Here is a 16472-nt window from a genome sequence, read left to right as displayed (position 1 = left end):
TTTTCAGATTTGACTGCTGGTTGCTAGGTGCATATTATTAAAAAAATATGGCTGAGAACTGAAGGCCACACAAACACTTGATTTGGGCCACATGCGGCTCAGGAGCCACTGTTTGATGACCACTGCTGTAAAACATCCAGCAGTTTGGGGAAATGTAGACTGAACTTTAAAATCAATTTTCTTGTTCTAAGCACAGTGACACTCCATTAATGTTGATCACAGATGTCCATCATGCCCATTGACTGGTTATATCTGCATACAGCAGGCAGACATGGTAGCTAAATGTATATTTTCTTTCTTTTTGGGCCAGCAATATCAGCATGTCATTAGAACCCAACTGCTCTTTCTCCATTGTACTAAAACTAGATCATGACTATTATTAAATTTAAACCAAAGAAATACTTAAAGTTCAACGTTCCTACTGACTACACGTTTGTCAGTTTTGATGCAGAAGTAAGTTAAAGCACCTGCAGAAAGAAAGCTTTCCAGGAAAATCCTTCTCTCTCCATGATGGTTCAAATGGCTCTGAGCACTATGGAACTCAACTGCTGTGGTCATAAGTCCCCTAGAACTTAGAACTACTTAAACCTAACTAACCTAAGGACAGCACACAACACCCAGCCATCATGAGGCAGAGAAAATCCCTGACCCCGCCGGGAATCGAACCCGGGAACCCAGGCTTGGGAAGCGAGAACGCTACTGCACGACCACGAGATGCGGGCAAAAGTCTCTCCGTGATCACCTCTGCTGTGTCAATAGAGAAGGCTGAGGATACACATCATGGAAATCTTCTGGTATTACTCATTGTTGTGAAGATGCACCATATTCACAGATAGAAATTGTGGCACAGTAAGAAACATTTCAGATTTATTATTGCTTTAGTGCTTTTGAGACAATTTTCTTTATTGCTGCTGTTTTCTGAATATTTTTCTTTTTATATCACTCGCCAGCCATTGTAATAGGCAATCCACTTTAGCATTTTCATCTTCATACAAATAACCGATGTCTGACATTTTGTTCTTAGGTATTTCACTTTTGGACAAAATACTTTTACTAGTTGACATATGAGGAGTAAAAGCAGCAATCTCTCACTTGCAGTAAATAATTTTTAATGTGAAAATGTATTTTAAATAATATTTCGTAGCTTGGCATAATTGTGTAGGTATTAAAAATACAAAATACTAACCTGCAAACTGGTGACAGTTATTTGTTCCACAGTAAACAGTGTAATTTGAAAATAATTACAACGAACTTTGTTCAGTTGTAGTTATTACACCTCTTTTGGTTAAAAACCATTAATATCATTTCTCATTTAAAAAGTATAATGAAAAATAAGAAATATCTTACTTCACTGATGTGACAACACTCATCAACATATTGAATTTTCTGTGTAAGGAGTATGCTGCCAACAACTGGAATCCAAATTGCCGCTGTACCAGCAGGCACAGGCCCAGGCCCAGATGACTGATTCAAGTTGGTGAGAGCCACAGAAATGAAAATAAGCCAAGAAAAAACTTTACATATTGACCCATACATTCTTTTGTGTCAGGGGCTGAAAGATATATCAACTGGCTCATACTGTATTTTGGTTATGTTGGACGTTTTGGTTCATAACTTGTGACAGCAAATTTTGTTCCAAAATTGTTGAATTATGAACCAAAATGGCAGCAAGTGCAAGATGCTCAGAAGCGGCTAGAACTACTGAAATGTCTCACAACAGATTATTGAAAAGGATGTATGGATATTACATCAAAACTAAGGCTGAATGGTCCCAGTGGAAAGGATTCTGGATCACCAAGAATGAAAAAAGCTCAATGACGACAGTCAGATGTGAAGGATACGCACACTCTGTTTTTCGATGTTAATAGTTTAGTTTCATAACTTTGAGTAATCAGTAAGGAGTACTAGTTACAAGCTCAGTACCTTAACACCCAGATTTCTGATGAAAAAACCACAGGTTTTGCATCACAATAATGCACTTTGTTCCCTGTTTGCAACTTCTTGGCCGAAAACAATACCGTAATGATGCACTAGCATCCATCTTTCCATGCAAGGCCCCATTTGACTTTTTTTGGTTGTAGAAAAAAAATCTTAAAGGGTTATCATTTTGTAAGCATGGATGAGATTAAAAATGTATCACAGAGAGAGCTAAAAGCTATCACAGAGAGTCCAGAAGTTTGAAGAAGTTTTGGTATAAGTGAATAATATCTAATGAAGGATATTTTGAAGGGCTTAACACTGAGTAGAAGAATAAATAAAATTATTTTCAAAAATACAAATTTGACCTTTTTGTCACACCTAGTATTTAAAAATTAAACACTTCTACGGAAAACTTTTTCTTGGGGGACTGCACATGTCATATACCATCATATCACTTACTCTGACTTGTTCAATTTCATGATGCACTTTCTGCTCAAAATATGACATAAAGGACCAATAAACATACAATACAATTAGTATTACATTATTTTTTCCTATATATTGTAACAAATTGTATAAAATAAAAAAAATCATCCATACAAATCTGATGTTGCTTTAAGTAAAGCTTACTCACCATACATGAAAACCTTCAAAAACTGTGAATGAAACAATGTGCTACAGGATCAGATAATAGCAGTTTAATATCATTATATTTCAAACACAACACTGACAATTTTTTCCATATAAAATGTAATTTCATCAATGTTAATTTGAATCATGGCACATCATAAGCTCAGACACACAATACCTAAAATACAGGAAGCTGCACACATTTTTTTCTCTTTGTAAATACTGCCTGGAAAACGCAGAAAACATACATTACACTATATTTTTGGAGCAGCAGAAACTCTTTTTGTAGAAGACACAGGGCAATATAATTGTAAAGCATACTCAGAAGAGACACTATCAAATACATAAGTCTCCTTCCCTCAGTATAGACATTTCTCCAGAGGAAAATGCTCTGATAAATACCTATATTTTTGCTACATAAAGAAGCTCCTTACATAATCAGTAGACGTATTTTCATTGTGGTGTCTACATTTTCCAGATTTGTCAGGCCAATAAGGAACTATTTTCTTGTTTTATTTTCTTTGTACATACTGCAAAAATTTAGTAGAAAAGTTCCTGTTTGACCTAAACATTGCAACATTTATTACTCAACCAGAATTCTTTTCAGTTTTACTTATGTACACTTGAAATGGTCTTTTGCTCTAGACTAAGACTAATGTCTAAATGGAGTTAATGAGCCAGCCACTAACTCCTTTATTATTTTCTTGTTCCATTAACATAATTTCTACATGCTACAGACAAACTCATATACAGTAAACAAATGTTACAGTACAAATCCTTCTAGTTAACATGTTTCTGGTGTATAAATATTTTATTTCCAAACTAAAAATTTATTTCCTTACAGCAACATTTAATAATTCTTCAGAACTCTTTGCGAAAGTTTTAGTAGCAAACTAAAGGAAGACTTTCATAGCACTTTTTCTAGTGGAGTTAAAAGTGACAAAAGTAATTAAATGTTATTTACCACACACATAACTAATCTTCAAAACAGATTTACAACAATTGTGATAATACTTCAATAATACTGCATTTACTAGTAAATGTTAATTGGTGACATCTGTCACAATAGTTCTTTAATTCTAAAATTATAGTATATGTATGATATAATATCACTAGCCCAATACTGGCATCATTTTCTTAAATCAACTGTCATAATTAATACTGCATTAAAGCAATGAATTAGTTAGCAAATCCTTTTGTTTCAGGAGTTAACATGACAATGGCTGAAATTTGGATTTTTGCTTAAATAATAGTGGCATTCACTAACAGTGATATTCCTCTGTTATGAGTAGAGATAAAGAAAGATAAGAGAATACTTCATGCTATGATTTTTGTCTTCTTGTAGAGCAGCTTGAGCAAATCATTATTTATAATACTTTATCTGAGCAATAAGTATAGAACAGATGTTTATAATAGAAAAATGAAAAAGAGTATTTACTAACCCAGTGCATTCAGATGTAACTCTCAGCCATTTTCTCTCTAACAATAAGGGCAATGACATCCTGTAAACTCATATTCTCACACAGCAATAGAAACGTTAAGCACCTTTTTTTTTTAAAAAAAAAAAAAAAAAAAGAAGAAGAAGAAGAAGGGAAAGGATACAGAAAAGTAGGATAAAGTAATAATTTCATTTTTCCTCATTTAAGACTGAAATCAAGATATCTGATATGGAAAAAAATGGTGACTGTCAAAGATAGTACAGTATTTAATCTGTGAACTACTGCAAAAGATAGTTGTAAGAGGCCTTTTATACGAGATATACAGTGAATCAATAGCTGCCAGTGTGTTAAAGCAAGAACAAATGGGAAATCCATAATTTACAGCAATGAATTATGTAAACTGAGGACTTGGTGCACAGTCATAAAGAAACACAGATACAGTAGAAAAAATTACTAGAGAAGAGTAACATGTTTTCACTTCTCATCTGCCTACATGTCCTTAACTGCACACTACTGCATTCAGCTGACTGAAGCTAGTTAAATCTGCTAAAGAAAGGTATGCAGATGATACACAGGTGTAAATTGGCACTGTAACAGTACTTAGATTTTGTAATTGTTGGAAATAACAAGTTTCAGTAAGCATTTTACATCAAACAGGCAAACACGTAATTAAGTTCTTCTTTGTTATTCTCAAGTTCCGCCAATCATGAAGTTTGATATAGTTTTATGAAGCTACATGTTACTTTCACGAATTTGGTAGTACATATCAGTTCAGCATAAAGTTATTAAAATGTTTTCGACTGAATATGACACTTACAGTGCATTGACATGCAGCACACATATGTGAAACTGGACAGTAAGAATATAAAAATGAAAATTACTGATTTAACAAGTGTACTATTTGGTATTTACTATTTGGTAATCTCTAATAACATCAGATTGTGTGACATAACTAATGGTTGTAATAGCAACATATCCTGTATCCATTTTCACAGGAGTAACTATGTCAATTATCATCTACTCCCAGCATTAGCAACACTCTCACAAAAAATCATTAGCATTATTTACATACCTTGAGCCTGTACTCCTATTTAAAATAGAAGACAGTCACATAATATACATGAACATCACCAAATACAGTTTCTTGTACCTCAAATATTTAATAATATACAGTTTTATTCATGAAAATATCTCAATAGATATTCACAAACTTGAAGAACAAACATCTCAAATAAAATATCAAAACCTGATGCTCTGATGCTTTTGTTTTTTGTTTTTTTTTTTTTTACAATAAATGTTTTGCTGATTTGTTACACAACTGTGGATCTATCCTTTACCAGTACAGAAGCTGAATGATTATTTCTGGTCTGATAACCACGTACTGCATTTCTTGTGCAATTCATTTCAACAAGTTCATACTTAGTTCTATTGTTCTCTTACATGTATTGTTTTCTTATGCCACTGAACATAGTATGTTCACAATATAATTTGATATTAACAAGCCTATGTCAAAAAAAAAACTTCTTTCACTCATAACTGGCAACTCTGGTGGTTTCTGAACATTAGATGTAACAGTATGTTGATAATTAAACATCTGTGTTTGTTTTTAAATCATGGTTTTTATTAAATAACATATTCTTAACCAGCTGCCTATCTCTTTGATGTTTGTAAGGAAAATGATCTTAGTGTCTGCTGTACCGACTCTATGAGAACTTATAGAAATTAACCTGATGGACAAAAAACACAATAAGACATTAGTTCCTGATGCATTATCCCTACAAGTGCCATGAATAAAATATGGCAAAGTACTTATAATATTATTATAATATTAATTGTTCTTTATTTTTATACCATGACTTTCATTAATAAGTTTGGTTGTCAGCTGTAAGTCATGTTTTATAGGACATCATTCATGCAAAACTGAAATAACTACTGACTGTGAAAATAAATGTAACTGTTACTTACTCAGCAGCACTCATAAGTGTTGCATACTAACTTGAAGTTATGAGACCCAAATACTAAGCTGAACAGCACTTTCTTAATTGTTAGTAAAACAGTGTCAACAAAGTGGACACACTAACAAAAAGACAAAAGTTCAGAAATGAACTGATTACATCTGCTAGCGATAAATAGAAGTTTGCCCTGAACAAAGAATCAGACATGACACAATGCAGGAATGAAATCACAAGATTATTACTTCTTAGTTCTTTCCTGCACTTTGTCTTCCATGATTAAAGCCAGGAGTAACTTTTCTCCTTACAAAATGCGCACCCTGATTTCCTTTCCATTTTCCTATCATCTTTCTGACAGCAAGGGAACAAATGCTAGGAATGTAATGACTGTCCCTTCTTTTGCATCTCTCACATCCTTTCCCTTATTGCATTTATTTCTGTTAATGATCCCATTAACATATATTGTTGAATTCACATACTGATAGCCAGTTGTCAGGAAACATTTGTTACACATGATCTTCTTCATTCATATTCTCATGTTTTAGGAATAGTGTATAAGTTATGCTGCGAAATGTAATGTTGTAAGAAGTATAAAGGTCTCTTATCAGTAACAGAGTATCAGTTATATACACATACATCTAATAATTAATTATCTTATCACAACAATTAGTCCCAGATCTAAATTGATTTCACGTGACACATTACTGATTTTTGTACCAGAGACAAAATTTTCATGGCTGTTGTAAATATGAGCAGCGTCTTTTAGAAGGGCATTATTTGTCACTGACTGCAGTAATCCAGAAACAGTCACTAAGAACTTCACTTACATGGCTAGAAAGTTTAATTATTTTATTTTTAATTTCAAAAGGGATAATTAGGTACAAGTAGTTCATTTAATACAGAATATTCAATTTACATAACATCGATTTTAACTGAAACTGATTGAAAATGTCAAATGCAAGTAATGTGTCGTAAACTTTCTTGAGATAGTGACATTAAACAACTACTTCTGTACAACTGAAACTTTACACCACTATATGGAGACACTTCAATTTCATTATAATAAAGGATGTGAAAATCAACAGTGAATTTCTTTTCCTATTTCTTGCAATTATAGCTAGTGGTTGGTTGATTTGGAGAGAAAGGGACAAAACTACAGGGTCATCAGTCCATAACTAATGGTCTCAGTTGCTCAAATTTGTTTCACTCTATTGATAACTATAAATAAAGACAGATACCAGAAATCTAATTCAGTATAAAATTAATCAACATAAAAAAGTGAAAAAGTTTGACAAGGTGTTGGTAGAGGCCTGGAAGTATTATGAGACTATAATTGAAACATTGTGTGAAAACATCATTTACACAGACTAGACTGTCTGATGAAAAGGAGTTTCACAAAGAAAGTGATGGAAAAATTTTTTGGTAGTTCTTGACATAGTGAAGTTCATAAATTAATTTTTGTACAAAGTAGATCAATTAATATGTAAAAACATCAACAGTTCACAGATCTTTATGCTTTCCCCAATCTACTTACCCAGTAAGCATGAGAATACACTTAATTTTCTGTGGTTTGTCTTTCTACATTTGGATCTCAATTTTTGCATTATTGACATGAAAATCACATTTGCATTTATTCTTTTGACATAAAATCAGTGCTAGAAACATAGTGGATGCAAGTGTCTCTATGACCTTTCTTTATTATTTTAATATGAATAATTCATCATTTAATGTTTTGTTCTCTGTTGTGAGGTACATTTTCCCATCTTAGTTATCACAATGTTTAAAATTAGAATCAAATGACACTGTTATCATGTTCAAGATTCGGTACTGCCTATGTCTAATGGAACATTTTAGGCAACAGTTTGGACTTTTTATCTCCCTCTACGCTGAATGAGGTCTTGATAGCTTCAGTCTGTCACAGAAAAACTTTAGTGCAGTATTATTTAGTGCAGACATCATATTCTTCATTTGCACAGATGGAACCATTATAAGTGAAAAATTTGGAAATTATTCCAGTTGAAACTTACATAAATGATTTACTGCCTTTATGTTTTAAATATTAAATGACAACTCACTGGCAAACATTGGTAATCTCTTGCAGGACTTCATTTTCACTTTATTTTTTGTAGTAACTGAAATCTGCTGCTGATGACACTTGAAAAGAATTTCACACAGTTTATACCTAAAATGAGTAATTTAACATATTACTATATAATGAAAACAAGAAGCTGAGAGTTCACTTCAATATGTTGCATATGGTTTAAGGTAGGAATTGAGGTTTATGTTTGTTTTGACATGTCTGTGGTTGCTCATGAGCACACCAGAGGTTAAAATACAACAGAAAATTTTAATTCATTTAAGCTCTTGCTTTGTCACATTCTCAACTGAATTTCAATTCTTATTATGCTATTGAGTCCAATTACATACGTTCTGTGCTCTTTAGAAATAAACTGCCCCATTTAAGAAATGTTTTAAACAGCTGCATCTCAAAACTATCATTAACTGCTATTTAAAGCAGTGACCTGAAATACATGAGTATTTCACAGACATATTTACAGAACAAATCATAAATATTATTGAACATATAATTTCATAACAATAATTTAAAATAAACAAATTCTTGTACCTGATGTGTGTTTGCTCTGTGGTTAAAATTCATTGTGTTTTAGTAATAGTTCATGACAAATATTTATGGTAGTAAATTTTATCAAATCACAGCTGCTGTGCTTTCAGTTTGCTCATCTTGAAAATCAGTATCTTAAACACTGCCTCATAAATTTCATGCTGATGCTCACACTCACCACATCTTTTATTGCACATGTTAATAGCTCTAAGAGTTTAGAGTTTTAAACATGTTACTTACTTATTCATTTCCACATTTCAGCAACTAGGTTCATTTTTATTGTTGGCTAAGAAATGAACTGTTCTTTGTGAGCAAACCAGCACTGCTTTCAGACATTGGAATAACTGCTGTCTTCTGGGCTGCAGGCAACTTTTGGCGTGATTTAATATTTGGTTTGAGGCCTCGTATTAAATTCTGGAAATATTTATATCACTATTAATTTCTATAATAATGTATGTGTTCATAATAGTTGCAAAAGTTATCAACAGGTTAACATTACTTTTTAAATTTAAACATTGAAAAATATGTAAATTGTTATATTAGTATGTAATTACATTATTTTTTATGGTTTTCAGACCAGACATTATATGTCTCAAGGACTTTATACATTGTTGACTATCACCAGGTTTGCTAGAATTTATCTTAACAGAATAGCTTTTCTAAGTTAACCTTAATGATTGCAAACCATTTAAACACACACAAACTTCACACTAATTTGCAATTTAACTAAAGAGAAGTTTTGTCATAATTTGCATTCTTGAAACTTGTAACCAGACTAGCTTAATAATGATAAAAGAAAAATTTTCAGCCAGAGCTTAGTCTCCAAGGCAGATCCACTGATTACCGAAATCTCTCCTATATTTTGTTACACATGTCCCAATTGATTATCAACATCACACTGCAGACCCTGAATTTAGATTAATCATTACACAAGTTACAAATGGCTTCTAAACACTGCCAAAATTATTAGTTATTTGTTGCTTTTTTATCTCAATAAGGGTTCTAGAAAATCTGTTGTATTTTAGTCAATCAAAAGTTTTTTTTTTTCAGATGAAGCTACTACTACACACATGTATTATGAAAAAACTTGACTTTCAATACATGAGAGTATTATGTTATCAACATATGCATATTATGTAAGCTTTGGAACAAAGCAGACAATTAAAAGCAACCATTTATTTAAAAAATGCTGTTTCTCTAACAATTAAAAATTAATTCACTTCTTTATACATGTGTATGTATATCTGGCAGTATATGGGCTTCTGTAGTTGATATTGTCTGAAAAAGGCTGTTGTTCTCTGCATATTTCTCAGACATCTTTGACAGCTAGTGGAACCTTGTTAGTACATCCCTTATTACCACATTTTCCTGCATAATATTTCCATTTTTGGAAGTCCCAGTCACAATTTCATTAAACACACATTGAAATAACTTGAGAAATGGAAATTCCAGGATGAATTGACAACATTATTATGAAAATGATAGATTGCTAATCACCATATAGAGGTGTCATTGAGAAGCAGACGGGCACAACAGAGAGACTGCTATACATTTCATTTTTCAAACAAGAAGCCTCTTTCTGAAGCAGTAAACACACACCCATTCACACAACCACATCTCTCACATGCATGACCACTATCTCTGGCTACTTCAGTCAGACTGAGTTGTAACTGTGTGTGATGGTAGCAGCAGTGTAGGGGTGCAGGTGCGGAGGCGGCATGTGGTGGGGGGTGGCAGGGGGGGAGGAAGTCCGGTTAGGTGCAGGACAGATGTGGAGTGCAGCTTTTGGAATCATGCAGGAACATAGTGGGGACAGGGTAGGGCTGCTACATGCAATCAGGAGGTTTGGGTGGAGTGAGGGGGGAAGTGGAAGAGGAGAGAAGCATTGAATGGGAAAAGGACTAGAGGACAGGTGGAATGGAAAGTTGTGTTGTAATGGAGTGGGAGCAAGGAAGGGAATACGTAAATGTAGGACAGGACGAGTGAAGGCTGAGGCCAGGGGGAAGTTACAGGAATGTAGGATATATTGCGGGGAGAGTGCCCACCTGTGCAGTTCAGAAAAGCTAGTGTTGTTAGAAAGTATTAAGACAGACTGGGCTGTGAAGCAATAATTGAAGTGAATAACATTGTATTGGGCAGCAAGTTCAGAAACTGAGTGGCCAAACTGTCCCTTGGCCACAATTTGTCTGTAGCCATTCATGCAGAAGGTATGCCCATATAGAAAGCAGCACAGTGGTTGCACCTTAGTTTGTAGATCACATGACTGTTTTGACAAGGACAACACCTAGCTGACTCCAAACATGCAACCACTTAACCGATCACAATGACGAACTATATCCTCACCCACAATTATTTCTCCTTTGAAAGCTTCACCTACAAACAAATCCACAGTACAGAAGGAACCATCCCATGCTAACATATTCATGGGCCATCTAGATGAATCCTTCCTAACCACTGAGAATGCCAAACCCCTCATCTCATTTAGATGCATTGATGACACTGTTGTGATGTGGGCCAAGGGTGAGGACGCCCTATCCACATTCCTCCAGAACCTCAACACCTTCTCCCCATTCAGTTCATTTGGTCCTCCTCAACCCAACCACCCACCTTCCTCAATCTGGACCTCCACCTCAATGATGGCTACATCAGTACCCCCATCTATATTGAACCTACCAGCCACCAGCAATACCTCCACTTCAACAGCTCACCCTCCCCCCACAGTGGTTAGCACATTGGACTCAAATTCAGGAGGACAATGGTTCAAACCCGTGTCCAACCATCCTGATTTAGGTTTTCCATGATATCCCTATATCACTTCAGTCACATGCTGGGATGATTCCTTTGAAAGGACATGGTTGCCTTGCTTCCCCACCCTTTCCCAATCCAAAGGGACCAATGACCTCACCATTTGGTCCCCTCCCCTGAATCAATCAGCCAACCAACCTGTGGTCATAACATCTGCAGTCACAAGCAGCCCTCTTCTCGAAATATACCAAGGGTCTCAGTGAGTTGACCAAAATTACCCACCCAACCTTGTACAGAAACAAACTTCCCATGCCTTGTCCCTCCTGTCATCAACCACCTCCTACATTCCCAGCACCTGACCACAAAGGGGAAATCTCCCCGTGACTCAGTAACATCTAGGACTGGAGCAGCTGATACACATTCTCCTACAGATTTTCAATTACCTCTCATCATGCCCTTAAATATGGAATATCCTACCCACTATTCTTCCCATTCCTCCCACAATGGTATTCCCCTGCCCCCAAACCTATGCAATATCCATGACCACCCTTACTCCACTCCTGCCCTCAGTCCCTTTCCTCATGGCCCGTATCCCTGCAATAGACAAAGATGCAAGGCCTGACATCCTCCCACCACAAGCTACTTAGTCTTGTCACAGGCATCTCCTGTCTCATCAAAGGCAGGGCTACCTGTGAAAGCAGTCATGTGATATACAAACTAAGCTGCAACCAATGTGCTGCATTCAATGTGGCATGAAGACTAACAAGTAGTCTATCTGCATGAATGGCTACTGACACGCTGTGGCCAAGAGACAGATGGACCATGCAGTTGCTGAATATGCTGCCTAACACTATGTGCTTCACAGTCTGTGTCATCTGGCTTGCTCATACCAACACCCACTTTTCTGAATTGCACAGGTGGGAACTGTCCCTGCAATATATCCCACATTTCCTCCTGGCCTCAACCTTCGCTAGGCCCTATCCTCAACTTACCTATCCCCTTCCCTGCTACCACTCCAGCATCACACAGCCTTCCATTCCACCAACACATCCATTTGTCCTTTTCTCTCCTTTACCTTACCGCCCACTCCTCCCCTCTCAAACTATCTGACTACATCTAGCAGCCCCCCTGTCCCAACCACATCCCTGCATGATCCCACAAGCTGCACTTCATGGTCCCCCATCCCACCCTGCTATTCCCTCCTGCTTCCCTGCCCCATGCCACCTCCTTACCCCCATCACCAGACTGATGCTCCTGTCATGCATGTTTACAACTCAATCAGCCACAGTGGCCAGAAACATTGGTCATGTATGGGTGAGTTGTGCTTATGTGTATGTGTGTGTTTTTTTCCACTTCAGAATGCCTTTTGGCTGAAAGATAAATTGTATAGCAGTTTTTTGTTGTGCCTGTCTGTTATTCAGTGTCTCCTTTGTATAGCGAGTAGCAATTTATCCTTTTTTTTAATATTGTTGTTAAAATGACTCATTCACATGCTGGATATCCTCACATAATACTGTTTGGCTGATGCATCTTTTGCCATTGAGAGGTCTGGGAATGGTGGGAGTAGGATGTTTATGGTGAAGAAACATGCAGGTAGACAATGCTGTGCAGTACCTGCAGCTTTCTATGTTCTACAGATTGTTTGCTATGGCAGAAATGATGCACGGAAGTAGCTTGTATATGTTGGCATTAGCTCTAATGACTTCCAGCTTCTACCAACAAGTACCTATTGGAGGCAGAGGCAAACTGAAGATGGCACTTTCTGCTATTCAAACAAGGCATTATGTACATTCGAGTAAAGGTGTTATGATCGATCACGGCTGTTTGTAAACTGTCTCTGCTGTGCTTGCACAGCTTTGTGGGCTTCGTAACACCATTGTGTTACTGAAATGCATATTCAATTTATTTCATTGTTTGGCAATCTGTAGCACTAATTGATACCTTTATGTTCTTTGCATTACCCAAATGTTTCTAGTCCACATTTTTGGTTTGTACTTCTTGGAGCAATCATCTAACACCATGAGCAACAGTGATACAAAATGCTAATGGAAGAAGTTCTGAATTATTCACATTACTTACGACTTCCCTCATTGATCCTGCTATTTTTTTTTTTTTTTAATATTTTGATTATATGTGTATTCTAACTAATTTTAAGATTCTCTCAATTTTGTCATTGATTGTTACTAATTATCTGCTGTGTATTGTCAGTCTCAATAAACTGTAACATAGAAAAAGCTGAAACATTGCAAATGTTGGAAATTACCATTCCAAGAAAAATTACCAATGGTTAATTTTTAGGAAGTGGCTGCAATGTGTCCAGCATACAGATGTATGGGTAGTGCTATTGGCATTAAGTATATTAATAAACATAAGTGTTAAAGGCTAGTGTTGATGCATTAATATTGTATCATAAAGCTAATTATGTTTAAAAGTCAGTTGAAGTGATCAGGACCATACCTTAGTATGCTATTGAGAAGTGCATTGTCATCCGCACATCTTTAAAAATTTTATCATTCACTGGCAGGCCTTTGACAGCAAGTAAATCAGTGGTAGTGTAATTATAATTCTGAGAACAACATTTAGCAAATATTTTATTTTTCTGTGCACTTATGTTACTTTAAAACTGTGTATGAAATGTGCAAAACTACACATCTAAACACTTTGAGCAGATAGTGTTTTGTGTGGTCACTGCCAACAGTGCTTATAAATCTGGTATGCAGCTTAATTTCACCTGTATAATGTATATGTAACAGTACTGCATGCATATTGCTACCTATGCCACCTCCCTCTAAAGTCAGCCAAATTAATGTGTGCATGCATTTATAGCAATGAGTGTAGGATGCGACTCACAACTGCCAAATCTTGTTACCTGACTCTTGTATGGAAGATGAAAAAATAACTCATTTTGAAAGGGAAATTAACAGAGGATAGTGAGATCCTTTTCTTGCCACATCCCAGGATTCATGTGCACAGCACACGAAAGGAATAAAATCTCTTAAGGAAGTAAAATTACATTAGCCTGTATTAAATATTCACAAGCTTAAGAAGTACTACCCCTTTAAAGGGCTATCAGGAACCTTGTTGTTGTTTCCTTTAATGATAAGAGTACCAGGGTGGAAAAAAGCTATGTGTATGCATGGGCCTTTATCTTTGGAGCAATGTTTCAAATGCTTTTGAACCACCAGATGTAGTTCCTGTGTCCATTCAAGACTAGTCATGACCCTACATTGGCCAGGACTTGAATAACTTTTGACCAGTCATAACCCTATGCCCAGTGGAACTGAGATAATGTCAAATACAGAGTGAAAATCTCATTCTGAGATAACGTCAGACTGACAAATTCGTGCGATCATGATTGGTTGTGATTGTTACTGAAATAAATCTATTGTAAAATGAGTGAAACAAAAATATAGGAAAGTTCTTGACATTTGAGGCTGGCCTGTGTTTGTACAACAGTGAGAAAGGTAACAACCTTGGATGCTATGCATTTTATAAGAAGTGCCTAGGATTTTGTGCAAGAAAGCATAATTTCAAACTGCTTCAAGATTTCTGCCTTTCATTGGATACGTACAAAAGACATCATGCCAGAAAATTAAGGAATTACAGCTGAGCAATGGCAGCAAATAATGGGCCAAGAAGAAAACACTGATTATCTTAGCTTCCAAGCATATGTTGACTGTGACAAAGGGGATGCCATCTCTCAATCCATGACAACTGATAAAGCCTTGAAAGAACTGATGGGAGAGAAACAAGGAGAAAGTGAAAACAAAGATGAACCAGAACCTTTGCCAGTTCCTTCAGTATCAAAAGTTATTGATGCAACTGTCTTAACTAAGCTTACATGCTCCGTTTTGAAATTGACAAAAAAGTGATGAATGTATCAACTGAGATGGGCAATATAAGATTAAAATCAGGTCAAAAGAAACAATCAGCTAGGCAGTCTGGTTAGAGTGGCCAGAGATAGGGTTGTGTGAGTGTGTGTGAGTGAGTGTGTGTGTGTGCGTGCGTGTGTGTGTGTGTGTGTGTGTGTGAGAGAGAGAGAGAGAGAGAGAGAGAGAGAGAGAGAGAGAGAGAGAGAGAGAGAGTTGTACTGCCAGCTTGTGTGAAAGTGTTTGTGTTTTCCTTTCTTTTCTGAAGAGGACTTGGACCAAAAGCACAGAGGTAACAGTCTTTTCATTGTGCCTGTCTGCAACTTAACATATTTCTTTATGGTGAGTAGCAATCTATCCTTTTCATAAAAAATATTTTCCTTCCATTTGCTGTAAACTTGGTAACATTTTAGAGCATAATTCAATATGTTATCTGAAATTTTAATTTATGCCATACATGTGAGCAGGAAAATTAAAAACTCTATTTTCAAATCTTTCTTTACAAAAAAAAATCCAGGAGTATTACCGTAATTCAATTCTTGCACTGCTGTAAACATTAATGATACAGATGTTGGTGACGTTGAAAAAATAGCTGAAACTGCTAAAATCAAAAAAGCTGCAGGGTCCAACAGAACCTAACAGTTTCTATAGATAATTTGTATGGAGTGAGCCTCTCCATTAACAATAGTGTACCGTAGATCTCTTGAACAAAAAACTGTGTACAGTAGTTGCAAGGAAGCATACGTCACTCTCATTTACAAGAATGGTACTCAAAGTAGCCCACAAAATTATTGTCCAAAATATTTTGAATCCATCTGTTGTAGAATCTTACAACATCTTCTGAGCTTAGATGTAACAGGTATCTTACTCAGAATGATCTAGCCCATTCCAGCCAACATGGGCTCAGAAAACACTAGTCACATAAATTCTGACTATGCTTTTCTCATATGACAAGCCACAGATCAAGACAGTCAGTTCAGTGTGATATTTCTTGACTTCCAAAAGCCTTTGACCCATCCCATTTGACTGATTATTGATGACAGTGTGATAATATGCAAAGACAGTTTGTGACTGGGCTATTGATTTTTCAGTAGAGAGGACACAGCATGTTGTCTTCCATGGAGAGTCATTGACAGATATAGATGTAACTTCAAGCATACCCCAGGGAAGTATATAAATATAGAATCCTTTGTTGCTCATGTTGTATGTTAATCACTAGCAGACAAAATTTTTCATAATCTATGACATTTTGCAGGTGATGCAGTCATCTATAATGAAATACTATCTGCAGAAA

At 35.8% G+C, this 16472-nt stretch overlaps 1 protein-coding gene across 1 annotated transcript in view; it reads right to left on the bottom strand.

Annotated features, from left to right (window-relative positions):
* Positions 1–8230: 8230 nt before the first annotated feature.
* LOC126252066 (sodium- and chloride-dependent GABA transporter 1-like) overlaps positions 8231–16472 on the bottom strand; it is a 125233-nt gene continuing 116991 nt past the window's right edge. The window contains exon 11 of the mRNA XM_049952911.1: positions 8231–8978. Coding sequence (XP_049808868.1) covers positions 8841–8978 — 138 coding nt within the window. The 3' untranslated portion in view covers positions 8231–8840. The remainder of the gene's footprint in view (positions 8979–16472) is intronic.

This window comes from Schistocerca nitens, chromosome 4 (assembly GCF_023898315.1).
Source record: "Schistocerca nitens isolate TAMUIC-IGC-003100 chromosome 4, iqSchNite1.1, whole genome shotgun sequence".
NCBI lineage: Eukaryota > Metazoa > Arthropoda > Insecta > Orthoptera > Acrididae > Schistocerca > Schistocerca nitens.
This window is presented reverse-complemented; position numbering and strand designations above follow the sequence as displayed.